This window comes from Rattus norvegicus, chromosome 14, assembly GCF_036323735.1.
Source record: "Rattus norvegicus strain BN/NHsdMcwi chromosome 14, GRCr8, whole genome shotgun sequence".
In the NCBI taxonomy this organism is placed as follows: Eukaryota; Metazoa; Chordata; class Mammalia; order Rodentia; family Muridae; genus Rattus; species Rattus norvegicus.
The window spans coordinates 43,406,779-43,434,119 of record NC_086032.1 but is presented as its reverse complement, the minus strand read 5'-3'; the positions used below and the strand labels follow the sequence as shown (position 1 = coordinate 43,434,119).

The following is a 27,341-nucleotide window of genomic DNA, read 5'->3' as shown; positions in this document are numbered from 1 at the left end:
TGAGGAGGCCATTGACTCTGAGCTGTCGAGCTGTCGCTGCAGAGAAAAGAACACACAGAGGGATGAAAGAGGGGAGGGAGGGTCCAACAGCAGGGCCTGGAGTGGGAGGGCAGTATGTGACTGAAATAATGTATAAGAAAGCCAGAATGAGGCCCGTACAAATCTATGCTCCTTTTTCTTTACTTTTCAGCATAAAAATCCATGATCTGACAGAACTGAGAGACATGTATGCTATAATTAATCTGGATGATGAGAATAAAGGTATTGACCTTGCTGAAGCCAGTTGGTATTTTGTCGTCGTCGTTGGGAAGAATCATGATAGTTGTGTGCTTTGCATTCTTGTGGAAGGAATTAAAATTAAAACCTTTCCCTGAAGCACCTTAAAATAGTTTCTTTTAGGAATTGGGTTAAATCGTACTACTGGACTAAACAGTTGGAAGTACACTTTTGGATCAGAAGCATATAGCAAACTTTACCCCAATCCCAGTTGTACAAAGCATGTATCCTTTTGTTCGAGCCACAGGGAAATGACTCAGCACCCATATTCTCTTTTTTTTTTTTTTAAGATTTATTCATTTATTATATATAAGTACACTGTAGCTGTCTTCAGACACACCAGAAGAGGGCATCGGATCTCTTTACAGATGGTTGTGAGCCACCATGTGGTTGCTGGGAATTGAACTCAGGACCTCTGGAAGAGTAGTCGGGTGCTCTTAACCGCTGAGCCATCTCTCCAGCCCCCCCATATTCTCTTAATAATGGATAGTGAAATGGCAAAATGATTTAGGGAGAAAATGTCTAAAGTGTTTATGCCTTTACAAGAATATGTTTATTTGCTTGTCTGCAGCAGTATATTGTATTTTTGAATGAGAGTTTATTTTACAAATTGTTTTAGGGCTCGGTACCTTATCCTGGACTGACGATGGTCAGTTGCTGGCACTATCTACCCAGAGAGGCTCACTGCATGTCTTCCTGACCAAGCTGCCCATCCTCGGGGACGCCTGTCACACAAGGATTGCATATCTCACCTCCCTCCTTGAGGTCACCGTGGCCAACCTCATTGAAGGAGTATGTAAACTGTATGGTCTGTCCTTTGTGTATAAGTCAAAGCAGCTGTAGCAGTTAGTCCACTACTATTCTAATACTGTGTTGTAGGAACCGCCAATCACAGTTTCTGTGGATGTTGAACCCAACTTTGTCGCAGTAGGGCTCTATCATCTGGCCGTGGGGATGAACAATCGAGCTTGGTTTTATGTCCTTGGTGAAAATGGCAAGTCTAAATCCATGTGTGTTCTTGTACGGAGTTCCATTTCTGTGGCATTTGAAAAGCTCTAGAAGTGATGTCTAAACCTGAGTCCTCCACTTGTCTTCATTCTGACATATTTCTTAACTTTGTTTCCACTCTAAAATCTTTACATGACTTCTAGACAGACTGTGTTCTTTGCTCCTGTAGTAAAGACAGCATGGTATGAGAGTTTCCATTACGGAGGCCCTGGCTTTGAGGTCCCTTTCTGTCTCTGCTAAAGGACTTAGCTACCCTGTGAACTTGACTCTCTGGAAGATAAAGTTACTTTAAAGGGATCAAGAAGCACAGGAGGTGAAATTAAGTGAGTGGCCTCACTCCACACAGTGCCGTTGTTGAGGCACACATAAGCAGAAAGTGCATAACCGACAGCCTCCTTCTTGGTTTTGTTCTTTGAATAATGCTATTAACATATAAGGGGAACTTGGTCTTTCTTTTCCCAACTCTGGATCGGATAAAAAGCCCAGGAAGTGACATCTTAAGTAGGAAACTGTTGACTTCTTGTTACTTAAGCATCATTTGTGTTGCTTGTGATCTTTATTTGTTACTGTTTTGTTCCTCCTGGGCCACTAGGGTACCCCAAGGGTAAACTTATTTGGCAGCTAAAAGAGGCGTTTTCTTTAGAGTGGCTGAAATAAGGTTTAGTTCAGAAGATCCTTGCCGAATTAAACAATCATCTGCAAATGCATAAATGCAGTGCTTTTACCTATAATTTAATGTGTTTAAATGTTTTTGAAATTATGACAGTTGTCAAAAAGTTAAAAGATGTGGAATATCTGGGAACAGTAGCCAGCATCTGCCTTCATTCTGACTATGCTGCTGCACTGTTTGAAGGCAAAATCCAGTTACATTTGGTAAGTATAATCTTCATATCCTGGAAGCCTAATTTGATGTCCCATTCCCAAGTCCCTTGGCCAGGAAACAAGAATGTGCAGACTAGCTAGAACCCCGTGTGGGTAAAAGACGCAGTTGACTTCTTATCACCGTGTCCTGGAAGCCTGTATCCAGAGTGCTACTCACAGCATTCACTGTAATAAAATGGCCTGGGTGGTGATTTGCATCTACATGGAACTGTAGGTGAGCTGTGAGCACCTAAAGAGAACGCACTCACTGCTCTAAGTGGCCATGGTGCACATAGGGATCCATCACTGCTCTAACTGGCCATGGTGCACATAGGGATCCATCACTGCTCTAACTGGCCATGTTGCACATAGGGATCCATCACTGCTCTAACTGGCCATGTTGCACATAGGGATCCATCACTGCTCTAACTGGCCATGTTGCACATAGGGATCCATCACTGCTCTAACTGGCCATGTTGCACATAGGGATCCATCACTGCTCTAACTGGCCATGTTGCACATAGGGATCCATCACTGCTCTAACTGGCCATGTTGCACATAGGGATCCATCACTGCTCTAAGTGGCCATGGTGCACATAGGGATCCATCACTGCTCTAAGTGGCCATGGTGCACATAGGGATCCATCACTGCTCTAACTGGCCATGTTGCACATAGGGATCCATCACTGCTCTAACTGGCCATGTTGCACATAGGGATCCATCACTGCTCTAACTGGCCATGTTGCACATAGGGATCCATCACTGCTCTAACTGGCCATGTTGCACATAGGGAGGGATTCACCAAACTGCCTCTTGAGCTGTTCCAGAGACTGGCCCCTCTGAGGACAGCGTTCTAGACCAGGGCATCTATGCACACATCTATTTCTTGACTCTGCGTGTGGGAAGGAAATCTGCAGCTGGACAGCACCTGCATATAAATCTCCCACTAAATAAAGGATGCTCAGAGATGCCTCTGTGGGCCCGCTGTTTTGTGCATAGGCTGGCCTAAGGGAGAGTCTAAGGGAGGAGTTGAACTGGGGAAAGACACTTTCCCTAGCTGTACACCTGATTTACTCAGATAAATCAATGAACTCCTACATGGGACGTCTTTATGTTTTAGATAGAAAATGAAATGTTGGATGCTCAGGAAGAACGTGAGACCCGGCTCTTTCCAGCAGTGGATGATAAGTGCCGGATTTTATGCCACGCCCTGACTAGTGATTTCCTCATCTATGGAACTGATGTACGTATTAGCTTCTGGAAGGCAGAGCACGGACAAGTTCTAATTCTCACTTTACAGTCTCCGTCCTCTTCCTGTTTTTCCTTCCTTTTACTGAATCCAGTACAATAAAGTGACTGACATTTATATACTTCTGTAGAGCCTGCGGCGTGAGCACTTGCTGATTTTAAGCAATTTTGATTGTGTAGTGCAAAGGCTGGGCTCAAATCTGACTTGTGGGACTCTGTCAGCTCCGCTATCTGCTGGTTACCATGTAGCTCTTCCAACCGGGCTTTCCTTCATGTGTACTAACGTAGTCTCCTTTTCATATTGTTAAGATCACTTGCGAAAGCTTGGGTTTAAATGTAATCTCGGTTTTTGGGGGGTTTGTTTGTTTGCGTTTTTAATATATTTTTAATTTAAATCCTATGTGCATGGGTGCTTTGCCTGCATATTATCTCCATGTATCACATATGTGGCCTCTGAGGCCAGAAGAGGATGTCAGATCCCCTCATATTAGAGTTACAGATAGTTGTGTGTCACCACTGGTACTGGGAATTGAACCCGTCCCCTGGAAGAGCAACCAGTGGCCTTAACCGCTGAGCTCCCTCCATCCCACTGTACCCCAATTTCAGGTTTGGGAGGTCTTTGTTTTGTTTAGTCTTTTCTGCAAGGTGGCCTCTTCCCATGTAGCCCTGGCTGACCTGGAACGTTCTGTGTAAACCAAGATGGCCTTGAACACACAGGGATCCACTTGTCCCTGCCGGTGCTGGAATTTAAAGGCATGCACTACCTGGTTTCTTGTTTTCTATAGTACTTTTGTCTAGTTTTCATATCAGGTAATACTCCTCAAAGAACAAGTTAGTCATCTCCAACTCTCTGGAAACATTTTGAGTTGTGTAGACACTTTTTCCCTCTGTGTTCTGTAGGTCCCACCAGTGGAGCCTGTCAGGCTCAGTGCTCCCTGAGCAGCTCCCTGGTGTGGATGTGGCGGTGTACATGGGTAGAGTCAAGCTCCAGCGGGTGCGCACAGCCAAGCCAGATGGGCACACAGCCGGCTACCTGGAGTCTGCGGTCTCACTAGACTCAAGGAGCAGAACCACAGCCAGGCGGTCCAGAGTCAGTTAAACAGAAGTGCATGGCTGTGTGCATCCCTGAGAGCAGGCAAGAGTCTGCTTCATGTACACTTGCCAAGGACCTGGACAACCTCTCACAGGCTTGCCGTGGGGACGGTGCAACAGATTGTGTTGTTTAATTGGGTTTAAAGTTTCCCTAGCAAGTCGGAAATCTATAATGATTTAGTGATTGTGACCACATATCACTAAACACATTACAGTCACTTCTGAATTCCCATTTTATTTCTCCACAGTCCATACCTTCCAAATATATTAAATGCATTAGCCTCTTCCTTTACCAAGATTATTAATATTTTTTCTTTCAAAATTATCTTCTGGATAATTTTTTTGTGGAAAGTCAGTATTTTCTTAACCACATTTTACAGCTCCTTGATGAGACCTTGGTTTTTTTCTTTTTGTTTTTGTTTTTTTTTTAGACTGGCATTATTCAGTATTTCTTCATCGAAGATTGGCAGTTTGTTAATGATTACCGGCATCCTGTTGGTGTGAAAAAACTATTTCCTGATCCAAATGGAACCAGACTGGTTTTCATTGATGAAAAAAGTGATGGATTTGTTTACTGTCCTGTAAGTCTAGAAAATTTGAAAATGTGGGCTGAGGTATAACTCAGTGCTGACAAAATGTTTGTCTAGCAAAGTGTTTGTCCCTGGCTCAGTCTCCAGTGCTAGGAAACCAAACAAAAACTCAAGATGCTCAAGTTTTTAATGCAGTAAAGAAAGAGTGTGGTTGTCATTTCGTCTGTTTCTGAGACAGGGTCTCTCCACTATGTAGCCCCGGAACTTGCTATATATATAGACCACTCTGGCCTTGAACTCATGGTGACCCACCTGCCTCTACCTCAGGGCTGGGATTAAAGGTGTGTGCCACGATGCCTGTTCAAAAGTTTCTTTTAATGAAGTATTCACCAAGTAAAGTTTTCTCTTCCAGGGAGCTGAGGATTAAAGTCCTTTGCTGTCTTCTTTGTAATTTCCTGTTAGTGAGCAATGTCAGGGGACACGTTGCTGTGGAGACTGTATGTTATTGTTCTGTGTAGCCCAGGCTAGCCTCAGCTGTTCAAGTCTTGACTCAAAAGTAAACAAACTGGAAAGTTGTTCCACACATCGTAGCAGTGTTTTAGTAACTTGGAGCCATCGTGTCTAAACTTACAGTTTTTCTTATAAACTAGTCCAGCTTTATGACAATCTGGATTTGCCCGGTAGTTATCATTCTGTTTGAGCAGTTGTGGAGGTAGTGATGCTGGGTCAGAGACGGGCTGGGAAGCCATGGCTGCTGAGGCCTCAGGCAGCCTCTTAACGGGTGGTTCGTAATGTTGGATACTTGAGACAAATTTGTGAGTCGTATTTGTAGGTGAATGACGCGACCTATGAGATCCCAGACTTCTCGCCAACCATTAAAGGCGTCCTTTGGGAGAACTGGCCGATGGATAAAGGTGTATTCATTGCTTATGATGATGACAAGGTATACACCTATGTGTTTCACAAGGACACCATCCAAGGTACCAATCACTCACTGTACTTTTACTGAGAAATGAGTTTCCGTTGTAGTGAAGTTGAAGGCTTTCTGCTGTTTGGGCCAAGCGTTAGTCTGCAGTGTTAAGTGGTCTGCTTTCTGATACAGGATCCAAGGTCATTTTGGCTGGTGGCACTAAACTGCCCTTCTCCCACAAGCCTTTGCTGTTATACAATGGAGAGCTGACCTGCCAGACTCAGAGTGGGAAAATCAACTCCATCTACCTCAGCACCCACAGCTTCCTTGACAGCGTAAAAGACACGGAGCCTCCTGACCTGAGGCAAATGCTGATGCAGACCCTGATGCTCAAGCGGTAGGTAGGAGCGGAAGTGACAGAGCAGCTCTTTGCCTTCGTGGCCTAGCCAGCAGACGTGCACAGCTTCGCTCATGGATAATAGATAATGGGTATGAGCGGCAGGAGAGGCAGCTTGGGTTAAGGTGCTCGCTCACAACATGAGGACCTGAGTTTAGTTCCCAGAACCCACGCTGGAAAGAAGCTGGGTGTAATGGCGTAAGCACAGCTGGGCTGCTGGGCTCTCTGACCAGTCAGCCCAGCCTGCATAACAAGTGTGGGTCAGTTATAGACTTTGTCCCAAGAGCAAAGAAAGGGTAGATGACATTTGAGAAACAATACCCAAGATTGTCCTCTGGCCTCCGGTGCACACTGTACCACACATACATGTACACCTAAGATACACAAACATGTTCACACATACGTATACATATACACATAATAAAGACCATGGATGTGAAAACACATGTAGATTCTAAAGGAAGCACTATTGTCTGATATGGCCTTTATAAATGCTCTACTCTGAGCAAAACTCACAGAGCCACAAATAGCCCTGTTACTGGAAAGTTCTAATTAAACAGTGAAGTTTGACTTTTGCCTTGCTTGAGATTCCTTTTTCCTTATTTTTTTTTTCCTTCTTATGTAGGGCAACTGGGAGTTTCTTGTGGCTCTAATTCTTTTGACCATGTCCTGAGTAACTCCTCAGGGTTCTCTAATTGCTCTTCACACATGACTCTCCCCACCATTATTATTGTCAGTCTTATCACCCACGTAGACTGGCTGCAGACACTGTCTTCATGGCTAGGGCTTCAGCTTAGTATACGGCACTCACCTATTGTGCTCGGGGCCCTGGGATCCATCCCTGGCACAGTTCAAAGCAAAACAGAAAGGTCAGCTGTCCTCAGTAGCCAAGGGTAGTGGTCTGCCCTGCAGTCCCAGCGCTTGAGATAATCTCAAGTTTTAGGCCAGCCTGGCCTATATAGCAAGATCCTGTGTCAACAGAATAAAACAAATCTATCTTCAGTTTAAACCTGTATTTATAACTTCCTACCAGTCATTGAACTCCTCAGACCTGTCCTGATTAACAACATCATCTTCTAGAGCAGTGCTTCTCAACCTTTCTAATGTTGTCACCCTTTAATACAGTTCCTCATCTTGTAGTGACCCCTAACCATAAATTATCCTTGTTGGTACTTTGTAACTTTATAATTTTGCTATTGTTATGAATTGTTATGTAAATATCTGTTTTCTTTTTTATTGTTGTTGGCTTTTTGAGACAGGATTTCTATGTACAACATCCCTGGCTTTCCTGGAACTTACTTTGTAAGCTAGGCTGGCCTTGAACACAGAGATCCAACTGCCTCTTCCTCTTGAGTGCTGGGAATAAAGGAATATGCATTTCTGAAGGTGTTAGGAGACCCCCATGAAAGGGTGGTTTGACCTCCAAAGGGGTTGCAACCAACAACCAACAGGTTGAGAATTGCTGTTTTATAGATTTCTATTTTTCCTCTACCTATTACTGTGTATTTATCTAAACACACACACATACACACACACACACACACACACACACACACACACACACAGGGAGGGGGAGGAGTCATGGGGAAGGAGTGGCAACAGAGAACATCTGTGCCTGCACATCTATTTGCTGAACTCTGAACTGTATACATTGTGTAGGGTTGAGGGTGGGTTTGTTTTGTTGTTTGAGCTACAAATTCGCAAACTCACAGAGATCCTCCTGCCTCTGTCTCCTAAGTATTGGGATTAAAGGTATGTGCCACCATGCCCAGCCTTATTATATTTAAGTGAGAACAAAAATAATTTCCAACTCTATGTGGAATTTTAAAAGTTAGAATTAGGTGTTAATTGGTGGTGGGAAGGGGCTGATTACAGAGAGTAAATTCTGACTATGAAGAAGGTAAGAAAGGGGGTAGAAGATGTTGCACCAGCCTGGGAACCTGAGCTCACACCCCCACATACATGTGTCTGGGGCTGCCTAGCCAGCCTTATTCCAAAGCCATGAGATCCACACTCAGCCTAAGTCTCTGTCTCAGGCGATTAAGGGGCTAGAGCAGGATACTTTATGTCCTCCTCCAGCCTCTGTGGACACACACAGCTGCACATACATACATACACTCCACACACATACATCAAGACGGTAAGAAAACAATGCAAAGAAAAACCGTTTGTCTTCCATAACTTGCAAGTGCTAATTATAGGTTAAGAAATGTTTTGAGATTTCCCTAGCATGTAATGTCTGGTGACATGCTGTCCAAGAGTCCTTACTAGGCGACAGGCAGAGCAGTGGTTCAGTTTGTGCACTCAACCCTAGGTTTCCTGATGCTTGGGATATATGCAAAATGCTAAACGACCGCACTTCGTGGAGTGAGCTGGCCAGAGCCTGTCTGCATCACATGGAGGTGGAGTTTGCCATTCGCGTTTCCCGGACGATGGGGGACGTTGGCACCGTGATGTCCTTGGAACAAATAAAGGTATGCAGTAGTTCATGAGTCACTAGATCACAGCATAGATGTGGCTTACTCAGCTTTTTACGTTTTCGTCTCAATTCAAACAACTGAATAGGTGGTCTGATAGCTCTTCCTCCTGAGCAAAGCCTTTGAAAGTGAAAGCCTTATATTTCTTCTCACGACACTGCTTTTCCTTGTAGGGAATTGAGGACTACAATCTTTTGGCAGGACATCTCGCCATGTTTACTAATGACTTCAACCTGGCTCAGGACCTGTACCTGGCATCCAACTGCCCGGTGGCAGCCCTGGAGGTATGACAGCAAAGAGAACAGGCAGTCACCCTTCTCTACAGTCAGACTTGGCAGCGCCAGGCACCACGTGGCTTCCTCTCCTGACGTGTAGACATTCAGCTTTCAGAGCCCCTGAGTACTCATTAACTTCAAAACCACTTTCATCCTGCATTCAGTGGAGGTATAAAAAAGGCATGGTGTTGTAGCACTGCTAAATAATTCAAAGTCTAAATGTGTCCAAAGAGAAAAGGCTGTGTATAACTTACAAACTGTAAAAAGGAAAGTAGATGTCGTTTGTTGCTTGTTCATGTTGCCCAGGTGCTGTCCCAAGCTCCTGACCTGTATTACCTCATTTAACCCTCTCAACAATCTATCTTATAGACTAGTACCGTTATTTTCTCTATTTCCCACATGAGGACCTTGAAGCACATTGATCTTCTAGTTCCTGCATGGACCTCTCCTCTCTGTGAGGAGCTGACGACTGCAGATGGGGAACAGAACAGAATGTGGGGCTAAGTTCAGAGTCAGAGGGGAAGGGAGCCTGCAGACACAGACTAGCAGTTGAAGGGCATAGACTAGCCGGCTCTCAAGAGGCAGACAGGAGGAGTGCTGGAGTTCAAGGTCAGCCTGGCCCAAATAACAAGTTCTAGGTTAGCCAGGGCTACATAGCAAGACTGGGGGGGGAGGGGTTGAGGCACATCTGGATTCAGATCCCACCTGTTTGTGACCTTGGGCATGTCCTTTGACCTCTCTCAGCTTAGGTCCTTCTTCTTTAAAGTGTGGATAATGATGCCTAACCCTCAGGGTGGTAGGGCAAGAAAATGAGTTTAGAGTACAATAAATTAGAAGTAATTTATATAACAAGCAGTAGCCAGAAATAAGCAAACAAACCTCGAACTTCTGGTCATCTTTTCTCAAAGAAAATAGATTGCATCTATCTGTTACAATATATTTATATTCTAATATATAATAAAACATGATATTAGCTTCATAAAGGCCCTGAGGTGACAGTTCAGAACCAAGGGCTAATGGCACCCTACAGTTCCTTCAGCCTCCCTTAGCGAGACAAGTTACTTAGGAAGAAAGCCCTGCCTCCCACCTGCTCTCCCTTGCTGGCCATGCAGCCTTGTGTAAGACCTGGCCTGACTTTGCTTCCATTTCTGGATCTATGAAATGGACACAAGAATATTGCAAAAGATAGTTGTGAAAAATGAAATAAGTTCATGTTCTAGACCAGGACCAGGTAAGAAAATAGCACTTGGAAAGATTACTTACGAATTCTTTACAGTTTAAATCAGTGAGGAATGAATTGGACACATTCTTCAGTAGTGACCTGGTATATTGTTTGCCAAATACTTGTAAGACACCACAGGATCCAGAAAGGAAGATGCTTTATATGTTGTGGTTTCTGTTATTCATGTTGCAACATAGCTTCAAATCACCTAAGAAGCCATATCAGGGGCCAGAGAGATGACTCACCTGGTAAGGCGCTGGCCACCATGCCTGGTGACTTGTCTTTGATCCCCAGAACCCACGTGATACAAGGAGAAAACTGACTCCTGTGAGTTGTCCTCTGACCTCCGTACACACAGTAACACACATGTGCTTATGCACACAGACATAAATAAATGTAACTTTAATAAAAAAAAGAAAGAAAGAAAAGAAAGAGAAAGAAAAAAAAAAGAAAAGGTGCATCAGTTCCAGCCAAGTTAGTAGCTCATGTCTGCAATCCCAGCAAGAAACAGACTTAGGAAGGTTGCTTTAAGTTCAAAGCCAGCCTGGACTATGTAGTCTTATTCCAGGCCAGTCAGGAACGCATAGCAAAATCCTGCCTCAGCAATAACAGAAGGAAGGAAATCAATTTCTAAAGTGTTTCCTAGGTTTTTTATTCGTGTCCTTCTATGGTGAAATTTTCAGTTAATTGATTATATTAGCTTTAATTTCTCACTATTGGAAAAAAATACTAAAAAATAAATTTTTTATTAGATTTTGTTTTGAGAGGAGCACAAGCTACCATACTAGCTAAGATTTTTGTCCAGTCTAGAAGACTCTTGTACTGCCTTTCGGACTATATCTTATAGCAGTGTCTTTGTAAATAGAAAGTTTTATTATTTAAGGAAAAAAATGTAATTCCTTTTACTAAGCCTGGCTCTCTGCGGTGACTTTAAAAAGCATGTTGCCTTCTGGACCTTAGGGCTTTGTTTTCCAACAGATGAGGCGGGACCTGCAGCACTGGGACAGTGCTCTGCAGCTGGCGAAGCGCCTGGCCCCAGACCAGATTCCCTTCATCTCCAAAGAGTATGCCATCCAGCTGGAGTTCACGTAAGTCCTGCCTCTGGAGCTTCTCATCAGTAGCTAATTAATGCACGCTACAGTTCCAAACTGTCACAGTTTAGAAGGCTCTTCTTCAATAATGGGGGGGGGGGGTGTTAGAGTTAATGAGAAAGGAGCTGGGAGTTCTGCATCTTGATCTGAAGGTAACCAGGAAAGATGGGTGTCCTTAGACAGCTAGGAGGAAGCTCTTTTCTGCAGTGGGTGGAGCCTGAGCATAGGAGGAGGCCTCTTAAGCCCAGCCCCACAGTGACACACTTCCTCCAACAAAGCCACACCTCCTCCAACAAGGCCACACCTCCTCCAACAAGGCCACACCTCCTCCAACAAGGCCACACCTCCTCCAACAAGGCCACACCTCCTCCAACAAGGCCACACCTCCTCCAAGGCACATCTCCTAACAATGCCACTTCCTATGGGCCAAGCATATTCAAATTACCACACTAGGTTATTTATCAAGACCAGAAAATTCAGGCTAGAGAGACAGCTCAGTAGTAGTTAAGAGCACTTCTCCAAGGACCCAAGTTTGGTTCCCAGCACCCACACTGGGTGGCTCACAATGGCCTGTAAGTCCAGCTCCAGGGAAATCTCTCACCTCTGGTCTCTGCAGTTATCCACACATATGTGCACATACTCACATGCATAATTTAAAATAAAGTAATCTTTTGAAGAAGAAACTTCTCATAGATGTAGAGATGGAGAAACCCAAGTCAAAGTCACAGCATTTGGTAAGGTTTGTTCTTGAATTTTTACACTATGGAATGCTAAAGAATAGGAGAGAAAGAGAGTATTCCCTTCCACCTTTCAGTCATGGTTCCAGTGACCTAACGTTCCTATCTCCTGAATGCCATCACAGCAGCAGTTAAGTTCCAACATGTGGAGGGCAGGAGCAGCTTCATGAACTGAATTGCATATGGGTGAGAACTGAGCAGTGGTGAACGCTGAGGCAGACGCTCTCCTGAGGATAGCAGCCACTGCCTTTGTAGTGCTGCATGACAGCCCATGGCTCTGAGTAACTAGGACGTTCTCATATTCTTAATTGTGGAGTCATCTCAGCTGCCAGTACTCTTAATTGACACACTATCTTTTTTCTTTCGGTGCTGCATAAAAGCAGTCTTAGCAGTACTCAATAGTCAGTCTTAAGTTAACGTCCAGCTGTGGTCACTGTCCCCAAAGCACAGGGCTGCAGAAGGTATAGCCATTTGTTTTCAGAAATAAACTCACACAGGCACTGACAACACTGCAGCTGGATATTTATTAAGCTATATTCCAAATTTTAAAATATTAGAATTTGGAAAAATGCTAGTCTGTCATATTTACTTAAAAAACATTTTAATATAATTCTGTATTATTTTCATACAATGGATTCATGAAGGATATTATCACACATAATTTATACACACAAACTTTAGTCGTGTAAATTATTATGCCAAAAAAGTACTCTTTTATTTCTAATTAGGATTCCTCCTTTAGTACTTTTCTGCTTGGCTCTGGAGAGATGCTCAGTGGTTAAAAGTACTTGCTGCTTTCCAAAGGACTTGGGTTTGGTTCCCAGCACCAAGTCAGATGGTTCTCAACTGGTCCTGGGCACCAGATGCCCTCAACCAGCCTTCCCAGAAACCTACACACATGTGGCTGTGGCTCACAGGAACAAACCCACGCACATACGCACACACGAATAAAAATAAATCTTTAACATTTTCTGTTCATCAGGTAAAAGATTTTGGATATATTTCTTTTAGTCATTCTTGATTTAAGATTGCCATATTTTTCCCCTAGAAAGTAAATGCATAGGGCCAGAGAGATGGCTCGGTGGTAGGAACATTTGCTGCTCATGATCAGGACCCAGGTCCAGTTCCCAGCACCATCTCAGGTAGCTCACACCCACCTACAACTCCAGCTCCAGGGGAATCTGATCATCTGGTTCAGTGGTTCCCTACACATGCCCACACACACACGCACACACGCACACACACATGCCCCACACACACACACACGCACACACACACATTCCCCACACACACACACACAAACACACACACACACAAACACACACACACACACGTGCCCATACACATGCCCATACACACACACACGCACACACACACACATGCCCCCACACACGCACACACATGCACACACACATGCCCACACACAAACACACACACACATTCCCCACACACACACACACAAACACACACACACACACAAACACACACACACACACACACACACATGCCCCACACACACACACACACACGCCCACACACGCATGCACGCATGCACGCACACAGTAAACCCAGGGTCTAGGATGTAATTAAGTGGCAAGGTTGATTGTTTAGCATGTGAATTAAAAACAAAAATGTTGTGGGCAGTGGTGACGCAGGCCTTTAATCCCAGCACTCAGGAGGTAGAGGCTGGTGGCTGGAGTTTAAGGCCAGACTGGTCTACACAGTAAGCTCCAGGACAGACAGGACTACACAGAGAAACCCTGTCTCAGAAAAGGAAGGGAAGAGGAGGGGAGGAGACAGGAGGGGAGAGAAAAGAAAATTTCAAATGTAGAGATATCAGAATCTCCGTACACTGCATAAGAAACCAGACACAAACATCCCTGGGAGGTCCTTGGAGCACGCAGAAGACTGACTTTTACGTCTTTATGGCTTTTTTTTTGTAGCCAGCTCTCCCACTTTACCTGACTTGAGTTAGCTCCGACTGGGTCAGTCAGAAGCTTTACTTTGGCAATGGCACATGACCATGAGACTGTGTACTCTCACCCCTGACCCAACACAGCCAGCCCCTAACAGCTCAAAAGTGTCCCCAGTAGTAACCTGAGTGCATGCTCTCCTCAAGCACCCAAGTGGCCTCCACCGCTGATCTCAGTAGCCAGGGCTCTTCCAAGCCCTCGTTGTATTAGCAGGGCGGGTCTGTTAGACCCTGAGAGGCCTAGCTCTGCGGTGGGGCTTACACTAGTGAGCTAGGAATGAAGGCATGGTAAGGGCGGGAGCTAAAAATAGACGCTTCCAAAGTCTTAATTTAGAGTCTCCTAATTGAGCAGGGCACTGGGCAAGAGACTAACTCTTCTTGTCAGGAGGTGTCCCCAGGTGGGCTGATATAATTGGACCCAAATTAGACATTCCCACTCAGGAAACTTGCTGACTGTGAAGCCCTGGGCTGATGAAGAAAGTCTTCCTTTCCGAAGCCTTTCATCTGCCAGTAGATTCAGAAACTGAGCGAGCCTCACAGAACCTGATCGTTCCCCGACACTGATGAAGGGGCTCTGAGTGGATCTTAATGCCATCAGAGCTAATTGACTACAGCAGGGGGGAGGGGGGGTTGCTCAGAGGAAGACAGCGCAAGTAAATGTCTTGTGCAAGTCACTGTACTGAGAAATGCAAATAAATCAGTCTGTCAGACCAGAGCCTCAGAAACATTGTTCGTTTGCAATGAGACGTTTTTATGCAACCCCAAGTTTTACAAACCCCCAGGTTTACAAAATCAAATATTTGCTGTTAATTCAGGAAGAAATATACTTTTAAACAGTTCTTTGGTGCTAGAGCTGTGGTTCAGGGAGTGCAGTGCTTGCCCTGTAAACACGAGTACCAGGGGAGGTGGGGCATCCCAACTAGATGGTGGGCCCCAGGCTCAGTGAAAGATCCTATGGCTTTCATGGCTTTGACAATTACTGGGAGTCACCCCAATCTACTCTTCTAACTGCCGGCCTGGCATTGTCCCCAGCATTGTCCCCAGATATCTGCTGTTTCTCTTGGTCATGTGCTCACCATCCATGATCGTTCATCCCCCTCATGGTGGCTTCCCTCTCTCCTCCTCCTCCCCCTCCCCCTCCTCCTCCTCCTCCAACACCCACCTACCTCTAATTTCTCCAGTAATTGTCTGTAGCCATTCTTATTTAACCAAGAGTTTTAAATTAAGGAACAAGGTTTGCACAGCAAAAGCTGGTAAACTTGAGAACTCACTCGCAGGCCTAGACCTCAGTACAGAATTTAGCATTAGAATGCATAGCAGCAGACCAACCCTCAACCCTCACCTGTTCAGAAACTGGTGGAGGCCTGAGAGAGCCCAGCAGTTCAGAGTGCTTGTTCTTGTGAGAACCTCAGTGAGGTTCCCACACCCACATGATGCTATAACACAGTTCCAGGGGACTCAGTGTCCTCTTCTAACCTCTAGGTGTCGGGCACGCACACACACATACATATATGAAGGCTACATACACTCAAGACACATAAAGTAGAAATAATAATGCTTTAGAAAGTAATGTGAAACACAATAGAGACAGATGCCTGAGGTCAGCCTCCGGCCTCCACATATGCATACAAGGTCATGTGCAATTTTGAAAATCGAATTTTCACAATACAATGAGTGATATACTAATTTGATACTTACATGCTGATGAAATGTGGTAGAAAAATGGTCAATATTGTTTTTCACAGTTCAACCATGGTTAAGCTCTAGTTATGCCTTTATAGTTCTGTAAGAGCAGAAGACCTTATGTATAGTGATATACGGCCGATTCTAACACCCATTAGCTTTGGACCTGAGTCAGGGGCTTCAGGCAGCCTTATGGCAGCATGGCAGGAGGCATGCTCAGTAGCATGTGATCAGAGCCAAGGCAGCAGTGACGTCACAGGCCCTGGCATGAATGAGCTCTGCCGGAAACACCTTGGGTTCCTTATGTGTTTGATTTGAATTAATTTTTTACTGCTTTTACTGAACCAAATGCTGTGTGAGCTCCACACCCAGCTATGGGGCCATGACCCACAGTTGACGAAGCTGGTTGTAGAGTTTCAAGTCTGTGTTATTTTCAGTCTTGGGTACAGGAACCATGTTTCTGTTCTGGATCCTCGGTGTACTCAAAGACATGTGTTGAAGAGGTGGTCTCCCGACCATCATCAGAGAGGTGGTAGAACTTTTAGGAGCTGGGGCCTAGTAGAAGGAAGTTAAGTCCTTAGAGCATGCCTCAAACACTGTACTGGTCCCTGGACCTTCCTCCTCCTCTGCTCTGTGGCTACTGTGAGGTGAGCAGCTTGCTCCATGATGTGCTCTTGCCCGATGTGACAGGCAGGGGTGGAGTGAGCATGGATTGAAACCTCTGGAAAGTCCAATCCAACAAAGTAAGTTTACTTTCCTCAGCTATTTTGTCAAGCAACTGAACACACTAGCACAATTACGTCATAGGTGATCCTTTAAATCAAATATTTGTATGTGTATGTACACACACACACACACACACACACACACACATGTGCATGCATCATAGCGTATGTGTGAGGCTCAGAGAGCAACTTGCAGGAGTCACGTCTTTTTTATATGTCCTGGGAATCAAACTGAGGTCAGGCATGGCAGTGAAAGCCTCAGCTGCTGAGCCGTCTCACAGGCCCCTACCCAGATTCTTACAGTGTGCATTCTTACAGATATTGGGCATTTGGAAAAACTAGGTCTCTAGGACTATGTGCTTGTCATTTGTGCCCTTAAGGAAGTAATTAACTAACAGTGACCCATAAAATGCACCACAGAGCTCCTGAAATGCCTAACACATCACCCGGTAAGCACCTTAGGACATAGCACAACCACAGTGTTTGGAAGTAGTGAGATAAAAGCATGCTACCCTTTGGATGGACGCTGGCGTCCGTGTAGAAAAGCATTTTTCCTGAGCCATGTGGTGACAGTATCTTTAAAGTTTGTGTGTGTGACTAAAAGACTTAACTATGGATTAATTCACGATTAATTCACTGTGCTCTTTTTCCTTTCAGAGGTGATTATGTAAATGCTTTGGCTCATTACGAGAAAGGCATCACCGGGGATAACAAGGTAACCTGGCATAAGTGCAAGATATGCCTAATGGTCCAGGCGTGTGTTTTCCGTTTTGTTTTAAAATCTGCGTCTTGTTTGCATTTAGTTATTCAGAGCGGGGAGCCTAACTGTCCAGTTGATTAACACTTTACAAGAACCTGCATAAATCGCTTTAAACTCACAAAACTAAAGATGGCAATATATTTTATATCTGTTTGACATTACAGCCTTGATGCAAGCTTCTGACTATGAGTGAAGTAAAATTTTTATTTCACCTCATTTATAAGCCAATATCATTCAGTGAACAAATCGAGGAGAAAGCCTGGTCCATCGTGAGTTACATCACATGATGAGACTCTGAGGGGCCGTGTGCACTGGCTGGGAAAGGCCATGGGAGGCAGGCACAGCTCTGCACACACGAGAACCAGGTTGATCTTTGCCTGTTGAGTTCTTTTTTAATCCATATCATGTACAGATGTGTCACAGGCTAACTATGATTTCATATGGCTTTTGCTCTTATGAAGGCTCGGTAATCTCCTTGGCTGGAGAGATGGCTCAGTGATTAAGAGCACGGGCTACTACTCTTCCAAAGGTCTTAGCTTCAAGCCCTAGTACCCACATGGTCACTATTGTCCTCAACTCCAAGCACATATGGTACATAGACACATGCAAGCAAAATACTCATACACATAAAGTAACAAAATAAAATTTTTATTAAAAAGTCATATATGGGGGTTGGGGATTTAGCTCAGTGGTAGAGCGCTTACCTAGTAAGCACAAGGCCCTGGGTTCGGTCCCCAGCTCCAAAAAAAAGAAAAGAAAAAAAAAGTCATTTATATGCATGATGTTTGTATCTATGTGTATTTGTATATGTGTATGTATATTGGATTACCTAGAGGTTTAAGAGTAACCAGAACTGCTTAGAGAGACCTTCTGTAAACATGGAAGGGTTATAGTTGTCTTTAATGACTTAAACAATTCTCATACATAGTACAGAGATCTTCAATTTAATTAATGATTCCCCTTCTATTTTATTTATGGCATTTATGCTATAATAACCAGTATATTGCTTCTGGATATAACTTTATACCAAGTGGTATAAAGGCATCCTCACAAAGAATCGCAAAACTTCTAAGTATAGAAGACCAAAACCTCTGAAAAGAAACAAGAACTTTGTATCAGCTGATTTTTTTAAGTGTTAATTTCGAAACTGTGAGAGTTTCTTAAATGATAAATGAGAGTACGCTGTAGCCATTGGCTGGGAAAGGACGCCATGTTAAAGTAGGGTAGGATGTGCTAGCGTTTGCCTTGTCGTCACAGGAACATGATGAGGTGTGCCTGGCCGGAGTGGCTCAGATGTCTATAAGAATGGGAGACATCCGCAGAGGGGCAAACCAGGCCCTCAAACACCCCAGCAGGGTCCTGAAAAGAGATTGTGGTGCCATCCTAGAGAATATGAAGGTACTCTCTGTCTTCATAAGTATTCCTGTGCTCAGCTCATAACAAATTCAGTAGCCTAAGTTTCCTTTATCATTGCAGCAATTTTCAGAAGCTGCCCAGCTGTATGAAAAGGGCCAGTATTACGACAGAGCTGCCTCTGTCTACATCCGCTGCAAGAACTGGTAAGGACTGGCCAGGTCTTGTTTCCAAGTCGATTTGGAAAGGGGTTTGTCTGGGCTCTTCCTGCTGCCTATTCTGCTCTCACACTGATTCTGCCTGCCTTCTCTGTAGTTCTCTGTAGACGAGCTCACATCCATAGTCAAATAAAGTTTGGGAAAACAAAACCCTATTCTCATGAAAGAGTTAATGCACTCACCTTTATCTTCCCCACCCACTGGTGGGGGGTGGGGAGGGAGATCAGGAGAAAAGGCAGTTAAATCCAGATTGTGTATAGGAGCCAAGATGTTTGCAAGCTTATAGCTGCACTTGAGGAGAGCTGATACTTGGTCGTGGGCAACTACTCCTGGTTGAAATGGTGTTAATATCATTCTTGACTCTGTTTCTAGGGCAAAAGTTGGCGAGCTTCTACCTCATGTCTCCTCTCCTAAGATCCACTTGCAGTATGCCAAAGCTAAGGAAGCAGACGGAAGGTATGTGCCATTTCCCAGGTCTGTAGAACCCTGAGAGTGCGGCTAGATAGGTTAGCCATGTGCATACAAGTCAAGCAGAGAAAAAAGACATCTAACAAGGACAGGACTGTAAAGACTTTCTAGCATGGCAGACCTGTTAGTATCCAGATACCGTCTGCTGCCTCCTCTACATGAGGCTAAGTACTGGTTTGGGCACAATATGGCACAAACATGGTAGGAAAGATGCCTTCAGCATTCAGAAAGAGCAGAGAATGGATACATGAATCCCATACCGTCTAAGCCACAGAGCAATACTAAACAACAATGAAGAGGGACTAGCTTAAATGTGCTGAGAATTTCTACAACTTAATGGGTACAAGAAACTAAAAACCAGGACTGGGAAAAGCCTGAGGGCAGAAAGATCCAGGGGAGGAAATGTAGTTATGAACTGTACTCCTGAACACTGAGTTCATCCCTGACAGTGATAAGGGTGTGACACCAGATTTAATGTTTATCTTTGAACAAACAACCATGCTATCAAAGTGCTCTGGTTGTATTTAGCTGATGGAAGTTTAAATTTCTACAGCCCTTGAAAAGTGATTTCAGAAGTGTCTGTCGAAAAGCCTTTATAGCTTAGTAATGCCTTCCACTTTAGGAAAGCAACCTTGGGAAATAGAGATACACCTGAATGTCTTGCTGAAATTGGAACAGTAGAATTAGTCTGAGCTGAGAAGTCTTGAGCGCCACCTAGAGGTGAACTCAAAGCTCAAAGATTCCGTATCTTCATGCCTGTATCGAGAAGCTTTCTGTAATTTCCGATTTCTAAAATAATTCCACACTGCTAGTGCAGTCTTCCCACTTGAAATACAGAAACACAGTAGAATGTAAACAAATTACATACTTTTACTTCATAGAAGAAAATAAAATTCATTATTGATCCTTTACCCCTCTTTTTTCCAATCCCTAAAAAAGAATGCATTTTAGTAGAAGAGTTCCTGGCATTTGATCCTGAAGGAGAAGTTCAAGAAAATAGCACCTGCTGTGACCACAATACATATGTGTCCCCACGTTTGCTGACCCCCCAAAAATGACAGCATGAGAGAGCTGACATGAACCCCGTTTCTCACAGGTACAAAGAAGCCGTGGTGGCCTATGAGAATGCAAAGCAATGGAACAGTGTCATCCGCATCTACCTGGACCACCTCAACAACCCCGAAAAGGCCGTCAGCATCGTCAGAGAGACCCAGTCTCTGGACGGAGCCAAGATGGTAGCCAGGTGACAGCACATGTGTTCATTTGGACCTTTTACAAGTGTAAAAGAAAGAGCCCCTCTCCCCTCACCAAATGTATAAATTCTGACTATTATGGTCAGCATATGAGAATATGCCAGTCAGGTATAAATAGATAATGCAGAACTGCAGTTATGAGATAAATTTTTATTTTTACCTGTTTAAAAACTGTTTGGTTTTGGTTATGGTCTTGGTTATATTCTCATTACTGTGATCAAGTACCTGACAAAAGCAACTCACGGGAGGAAGGGTTTATCTTGGCTCACAGTTCATGGGATCCCTGCTGAGCGATGGATGCTGGCCCCAGCTCACTTCTTCCTTTCACTTAATCTGGATCCTAACCCATGGACTGGTGCTACTCACATCTGTGTGGGTCTTCACACTTCAGTCCAACTTAGAAACTGCCTCAGACAGACATGACATGAGAGTCAAGCTAACTAAAGTCATCGTCATAGGTTCTTTCTACAGCTTGGTGACTATGGATCCGCCATCCAGTTTCTGGTCCTGTCCAAATGTAACAATGAAGCCTTCACCCTGGCTCAGCAGCACAACAAGATGGAAATCTACGCCGACATCATTGGTAAATGCCATTACTTTACTTTCCCATAAATGTGATCACAGGGACCCTGGCCTTAGGTCTAAAGCTTGGATGGGTGTGCACACCGGCACTCCTGTGTAACTTATGCGTGCAGACACAGATACAGAGACATTAACCTGCTGGGTTCCAGGGTCCTTACTATCTAATGGTAAGGGGGATTATTACTCATTTGTCAGCCACCCACACTAAACTCTGTCCCCCTTGAATAATGACCCTTGTCCCCAGCCTCTGGTGATCATTATTTTACTTTGTCTTTATGAATTTGACTATTCCCAGTATCCCATATAAGTAGAGTAATAAAATATTTGCTCTTTTGTGAGTGTATGCCCCTATGAATTAATAAGAGCATGAGAAAAATTACTTCAGACTTCAAGGGAACACATCAGCGGGAAGTCATTAGGTAACTGGACAACATAGAGGCCTGATGAGAAAAGGAAGGACAGACAAAATCAGTGTCAGACCTGGAGGTTGAGGCAGGAGGATGGGCTTGAGGCTAACTTGAGTTCTAAGGCCCAGTCATGGATGGATAGTTGGGTGGATGGATGGATGGATGGATGGATGGATGAATGGATGGATAGTTGGGTAGATGGATGGATGGATGGATGGATGGATGGATGGATGGATGGATGTTTGGATATTTGGATGGATGGAGGGATAGATGGATGGATGGATGGATGGATGGATGGATGTTTGGATATTTGGATGGATGGATGGATGGATAGATGGATGGATGGATGGATAGATGGATGGATGGATGGATGGATTTTGGATGGATGGATGGATTTTGGATGGATGGATGGATTTTGGATGGATGGATGGATGGATGGATTTTGGATGGATGGATGGATGGATGGGTGGATGGATGGATTTTGGATGGATGGATGGATGGATAGATGGATGGATTTTGGATGGATGGATGGATTTTGGATGGATGGATGGATGTTTGGATATTTGGATGGATGGATAGATGGATGGATGGATGGGTGGGTGGATGGATGGATTTTGGATGGATGGATGGATGTTTGGATATTTGGATGGATGGATGGATAGAACAGCAAGCTGGATTGTGCTTATGTTGGGTATCTAATTTGGCTTCTGGTTGTTCTGAAGCCCTAGGTGGGTCATAGCTAAGGTTGCACACTCAGTGGTTGCTTTTGTTTGACAATGTGAGATTCAGACTCTGAGAATAATAAGTTCTGATGAATAATAAAATATCATAGCCCAAATGTCCACATAAGCCTCATCCTTTCCTCTCATGATTCCTGTTCTGAGTAAAACAGAGGCAGGACAGTGTTACTATCTGAAGTAATTATGATGAATATGCTTTGTGATGAAAATAGACAAGGTGGTAGAATTGCTGTTCGATCCTGAAGGGCTTTTAGTCTCCTGAGTTTTTTAAGTTTGGTTGGTTGGTTGGGTTTCGTGTATGTGTGTGTGTGTGTGTGTGTGTGTGTGTGTGTGTGTGTGTACACTATGATGTGGGAGGGAGAGCACACATGTAACTGTGTTCGGAGGCCAGAGGAGAACCTTGTGGAGTTGGTTCTCTCCTTCCACTTTGAGTAGGTTTTGGGAATCAAACTCAGGTCCTCCAACAGGAACAGCATTGTACTTCCCCCAGCCATGTCCCCTGCCCCAGCCTCCTGTCTTCAGACATCTCTCATCCATACTGTTTTTAGATTGGCAATGAGGTGTTCTACTCAGATGCTGTACTCCCTGAACGTGTGTTGTAGGTGCTGAAGACACAACTAATGAGGACTATCAAAGCATCGCCTTATATTTTGAAGGAGAAAAGAGACATTTTCAGGCTGGAAAATTCTTCTTGCTGTGTGGCCAGTATTCACGGGTTGGTATTTGCCAAGGAAACATACCCTGACACCACAGGAGTGATTGTAGGAAATTAGAGTATTAGAATATTAGATGCCAGTATGCTCCCAGACACTGAGACTTGAAATCTCAGCATGGCTTCTCTTGGCACTGGAGGTCAGCCTGGGCTAAGTACATACTATCAGTGAGCTCCCACATCACCCCTCAGAGCCAGCTTTGAAATCTCCTCCCTCGCACATACATACACAGGCTCCCCACAATCTCTCACTTCTGCCCCCCTTTAGTCTAAGTACCATCAATGTAACCCCAAGCCAGGTTTCCCTGCATCCGGTTACATAGTGCACTGTGCTCCAGCCTCTAGTCTCTCTGCTTCTAAGTCATCCTTTTGCTCCCCTAGTAGAACTCACTTTGCCTAAGGCAGGGAGTACAGTGTCCAAAGTAGAGGCACTGGGGTCAGGTGACCGTGACCGCTGGGTCATCTGCATCTTGCCTGAGGCAACAGGTGCTGCTGCAAACTACAAACTGGCAAACTGCTGCCACCCAGGAGGCTGAGCCCGAAGTGCCCAATCACAGGATCCTTCAAGAGAAACAGAAGTCTAAGTCTTCCCACTTCAAGATACAGGCCCAAATATTTGTATAATGCCTCACTGACCAAACATGTCTGTGAATGCTGTCAGTTTGTCATTTGTGGCCTTTTAGAAGATGTCCAGACTCCATGTCTGACATGCAGCCTGGGTATCCCACGCTCGCCTCAGCGGTTTCTGTGGAAGTACGCCTCACTAGACACTTGCAGCAACACCTCGCCAGCCTCGACCTCCATCTGTTTCCTCAGTGACTACCGCAGACTTCTTCGTTCTGCACGTCTTTGTCCCCCGGTGACCTTCGTGTCATCTCTCCACACACACAATCATCTTTGCCTCCTCAAAACACCCAGAACCAACTTCCCACATAGCCTTTGTCTTGTAAGTTTCTTCACAAGTGTGTGTTTACAAAAAGACAGCACTGTGTTGGTGTCACCTGCTGGCACCTCTCTCCTCAGAGTGCATCGTGTCAGGCTCCTCCTACTGTTCTTCCCAGACCCCAGCCCAGTCCCCCAGGACAAGCAGGGTGACAATATATGTTAAATGAAGGAACTGGGAATTCAGCCATAAGCATGTCTGGCTTCATGAGAAGCATACATAAGGCAAAACCATGAATTAAATAATTAAATCTTCCAATGAAAAAGAACACATTTTACATTTCCCTTTCATCGCAAATCAGAACTAGAGTCCTCATCTGAGTCCTTCCATCTTTAAAAACTAGACTCAGCCTTTGAAGTAGATCTGCCAGTGTGGTAGCATACACCTTTAGTCCCAGCATTTAGGAGACAGAGGCAGCCAGGTCTCTGTGAGGTCACAGCCTGGTCTGCACGGTGAGTTCCTGGCCAGCCAGGGAGAGAGACACTGTCCCACAAAAACAGGCAGAAGACCCAGGCTGCACAGGCCCCTGTTTGAGATCAGGCACTCACCCGTTTCACCTGTTTTAAAAGCTGACTTTCCCAGTGCACCAGGCCTGACAAATTCTAGCTGCTGCCCTCTCTCATTTTAGGCACTGAAGCACTTCCTGAAGTGCCCAAGCTCAGAAGATAATGTGGCCATAGAAATGGCGATCGAAACTGTAAGTCAGTGCTGAATTGAAGCTTTGAAGAATGCCAAGAACTCCTTGTTTGTTTGTTTGTTTGTTTGTTGTTTGTTTGAGCCCTTGGAGGAGGCAGGAATTGAGCTCAGTTGGTAGAGTGTACTCAGGGAGCCCTAGGTTCAGTCCCCAGCACTGCTTGGTGGCACATGCCTATAATCCCAGGAAGCGGAGAGAGAAAGATTCAGGATTATCATCTGCCACATAGTGAGTTTGAGATCAACCTGGGCTACCTGAGACCCCTGTCTTAAAACCAAACAGAAATGTCAAATACATGGAAAGATGTACCAAACTGAACAACAAACTCCTTATAGCCATTGTCAAACTGATGGCAGTCAACACACAATCCTCATTCACAGCCCCATCCTCTTTCCTGAGTTGTTTTCCAGCAAACAGGTTTTATCCTTTTCTATCAAGGTAAACCATCCAAGTCCTGAAGACCTACCCTGAAGGTCGTCCTTTGGGTAGAACTTGCTTGTAGTAAATTTGACAAATGTTATTCCATTCCCCTAAGCCCAGGTCTGCAGCTTTCACACTGGGGGAGGTGAAGGCAAGACCGTGAATCCCAGGAACTTGCTGGACGGCCAGCCTGGCTGAAATGGCAGCTTTGGGCATAGTCAGAGACCCTGTCTCAAAAACATAAGGTGAAGAACACTGGAAGAAACCTGACATTGCCATTGGCATGTGGTCCACACACATGCATACGTACGCATATCTGTGAGCGTGTGTGCGTGCACACACACACATACACACACACACACACACACACACACACACACACACCAATGTTTGAGTTCAGACTCTCAGATTAGAATGCTCAGCCTGCATAAGATCTAGTGTGTACTCAAGATATGGAGCTGCTAGTCACTACTCTTAAGAGGGGTTTTGGTGGTGGTATTGGTGATAGTGGGCTTATTTTTTTAATTTATCTTTATGTGTGTGGGTGTTTTGCATGTTCATATGTCTGTACATCACCTTTGTGCAGTGCCTGTGAAGGCCAGAGAGCGTCAAATCCCCGGGACTGAAGTTACAGATGGCTGTGAGCTGTCTTGTGGGTGCTGGGATTTGAACACAGAAGCCAGTGCTCTTACCTGAGCCAACTCTCCACCCTCTGTGTGTCTGTGTGTGTGTGTGTGTGTCTGTGTGTGTGTGTGTGTGTGTGTGTGTTTAAGATTTATTTGTGCATATGAAGGAGGAACCAATGGAAGCCAGAAGGTGCAATATCTCTAAAGCTAGAATTATAAGACAGTTGTGAGTTACCTGATGTGGGTGCTGGAATTAAACTAGAGTCCTCTGGAAGAACAGCAAATGCTCCTAACTGTTGAACCATCTCCCCAGCCCCTCAATGTTTTTATTGAAACATCCACGAAGTATATCCTCTGTGTATACACAGAAAAGATCCACTTTGATACAAGCAGCTAAGAAACGCTAAAGCCTATAAGGATGTCATTTTATTGAGGAAGACTACACAGCAGTGAAAAAGGACTCCAGGAAACTGTGTTTCATGTTTACTCAGATCGTTAGTTTTTTAAATTCCATTTCCTTAGCAGAAAGTTGTTTCATCTTCTACCCAGCCCTCACTCCCCATCCCTGCTAAGTTTCAGATGCAGATTTTGATGGTTTCTCTCTTGTGAAACAGGTGGGCCAGGCCAAAGACGAACTGCTCACCAATCAGCTGATAGACCACCTGATGGGGGAGAGTGATGGCATGCCAAAGGTACGAGAGGTTCTGCAGTGTGGGTGTCCGTGCCTAGTATTGTCTTCTCTGGACTTCTGTTCACATGTCATAACTTGGCAGACTTATACAGGTGTCACCCTGAAAGTAGCCACAGTCATGTTAGGAGGTGGCATAAATGCCACATGGACCTGTGCAATAGCTGGCCCCCATGTAACAGTCCCCCCATGTAACAGTCCCCCCATGTAATAGTTCTCCCCCCATGTAACAGTCCTCCCCATGTAACAGTCCTCCCCATGTAACAGTCCTCCCCATGTAACAGTCCTCCCCATGTAACAGTCACCCCATGTAACAGTCCTACCCCCATGTAACAGTCCTCCCCACCCAGTTTTTTTTTCTTTTTTTTTTTTTTCGGAGCTGGGGACCGAGCCCAGGGCCTTGCACTTGCTAGGCAAGTGCTCTACTGCTGAGCTAAATCCCTAACCCCTCCACCCAGTTTTTAATAAACTGTTACAATTTTATTTATTCTATAAATTGTGTAAAATAATCATTGAACCTGTTGGCTTAGCACTGAGTCCTAAAAACAAGTGTTTTTCCATATTTTTAAAATTGTAGAATTAATATAAAGTCATATTAAACATAAGTATAAATCACTATAAGGTCAGGGTGTAAAAGTGCATGTGAGAATCCATAGTCCCTGCAGGTTACTGCAGGAGATCTGCCTTCCCCATTGGTGAGGAAAGGTGTGATGCCCGAAGAAGTGCCCCAGAGCCCTTTGTACCCCTCTGCCCTCATGTGCAAAGCCATCTGCTGTGACAGACTCTAGTCACTGGTGTGGAGAGACAGCAGTGCCCTCATCGTAGGGAGGAGCCTGACTCTTAGTGCCCCTCACCTTATCGTACAGATGAAGTCATGGAGACCCAGAGGTACTCGGTGACTTGACAAGACAATCCCTTGTTTGCTGTCCCACACCCTCTCCCATTATGTCTACTAATTTTAGTAACCTGGAAA

General features: G+C 44.7%; 1 protein-coding gene across 2 annotated transcripts in view; it reads left to right on the top strand.

Moving 5' to 3' along the window:
* Window positions 1-27,341, top strand: part of Wdr19 (WD repeat domain 19) — a 63,883-nt gene that overhangs the window by 25,893 nt on the left and 10,649 nt on the right. Inside the window, exons 10-29 of one of the 2 annotated variants that reach the window (XM_039091922.2) lie at window positions 191-261; window positions 896-1,068; window positions 1,156-1,270; window positions 2,051-2,157; window positions 3,266-3,388; window positions 4,917-5,066; window positions 5,848-5,995; window positions 6,118-6,322; window positions 8,637-8,796; window positions 8,973-9,083; window positions 11,275-11,384; window positions 17,162-17,219; window positions 18,522-18,662; window positions 18,717-18,823; window positions 19,208-19,291; window positions 20,400-20,546; window positions 21,015-21,139; window positions 22,888-23,000; window positions 24,569-24,637; window positions 26,295-26,372. In XM_039091922.2, coding sequence (XP_038947850.1) covers window positions 191-261; window positions 896-1,068; window positions 1,156-1,270; window positions 2,051-2,157; window positions 3,266-3,388; window positions 4,917-5,066; window positions 5,848-5,995; window positions 6,118-6,322; window positions 8,637-8,796; window positions 8,973-9,083; window positions 11,275-11,384; window positions 17,162-17,219; window positions 18,522-18,662; window positions 18,717-18,823; window positions 19,208-19,291; window positions 20,400-20,546; window positions 21,015-21,139; window positions 22,888-23,000; window positions 24,569-24,637; window positions 26,295-26,372 — 2,395 coding nt within the window. The remainder of the gene's footprint in view (window positions 1-190; window positions 262-895; window positions 1,069-1,155; window positions 1,271-2,050; window positions 2,158-3,265; window positions 3,389-4,916; window positions 5,067-5,847; window positions 5,996-6,117; window positions 6,323-8,636; window positions 8,797-8,972; window positions 9,084-11,274; window positions 11,385-17,161; window positions 17,220-18,521; window positions 18,663-18,716; window positions 18,824-19,207; window positions 19,292-20,399; window positions 20,547-21,014; window positions 21,140-22,887; window positions 23,001-24,568; window positions 24,638-26,294; window positions 26,373-27,341) is intronic. The other variant, NM_001191679.2, reaches the window with a different exon arrangement.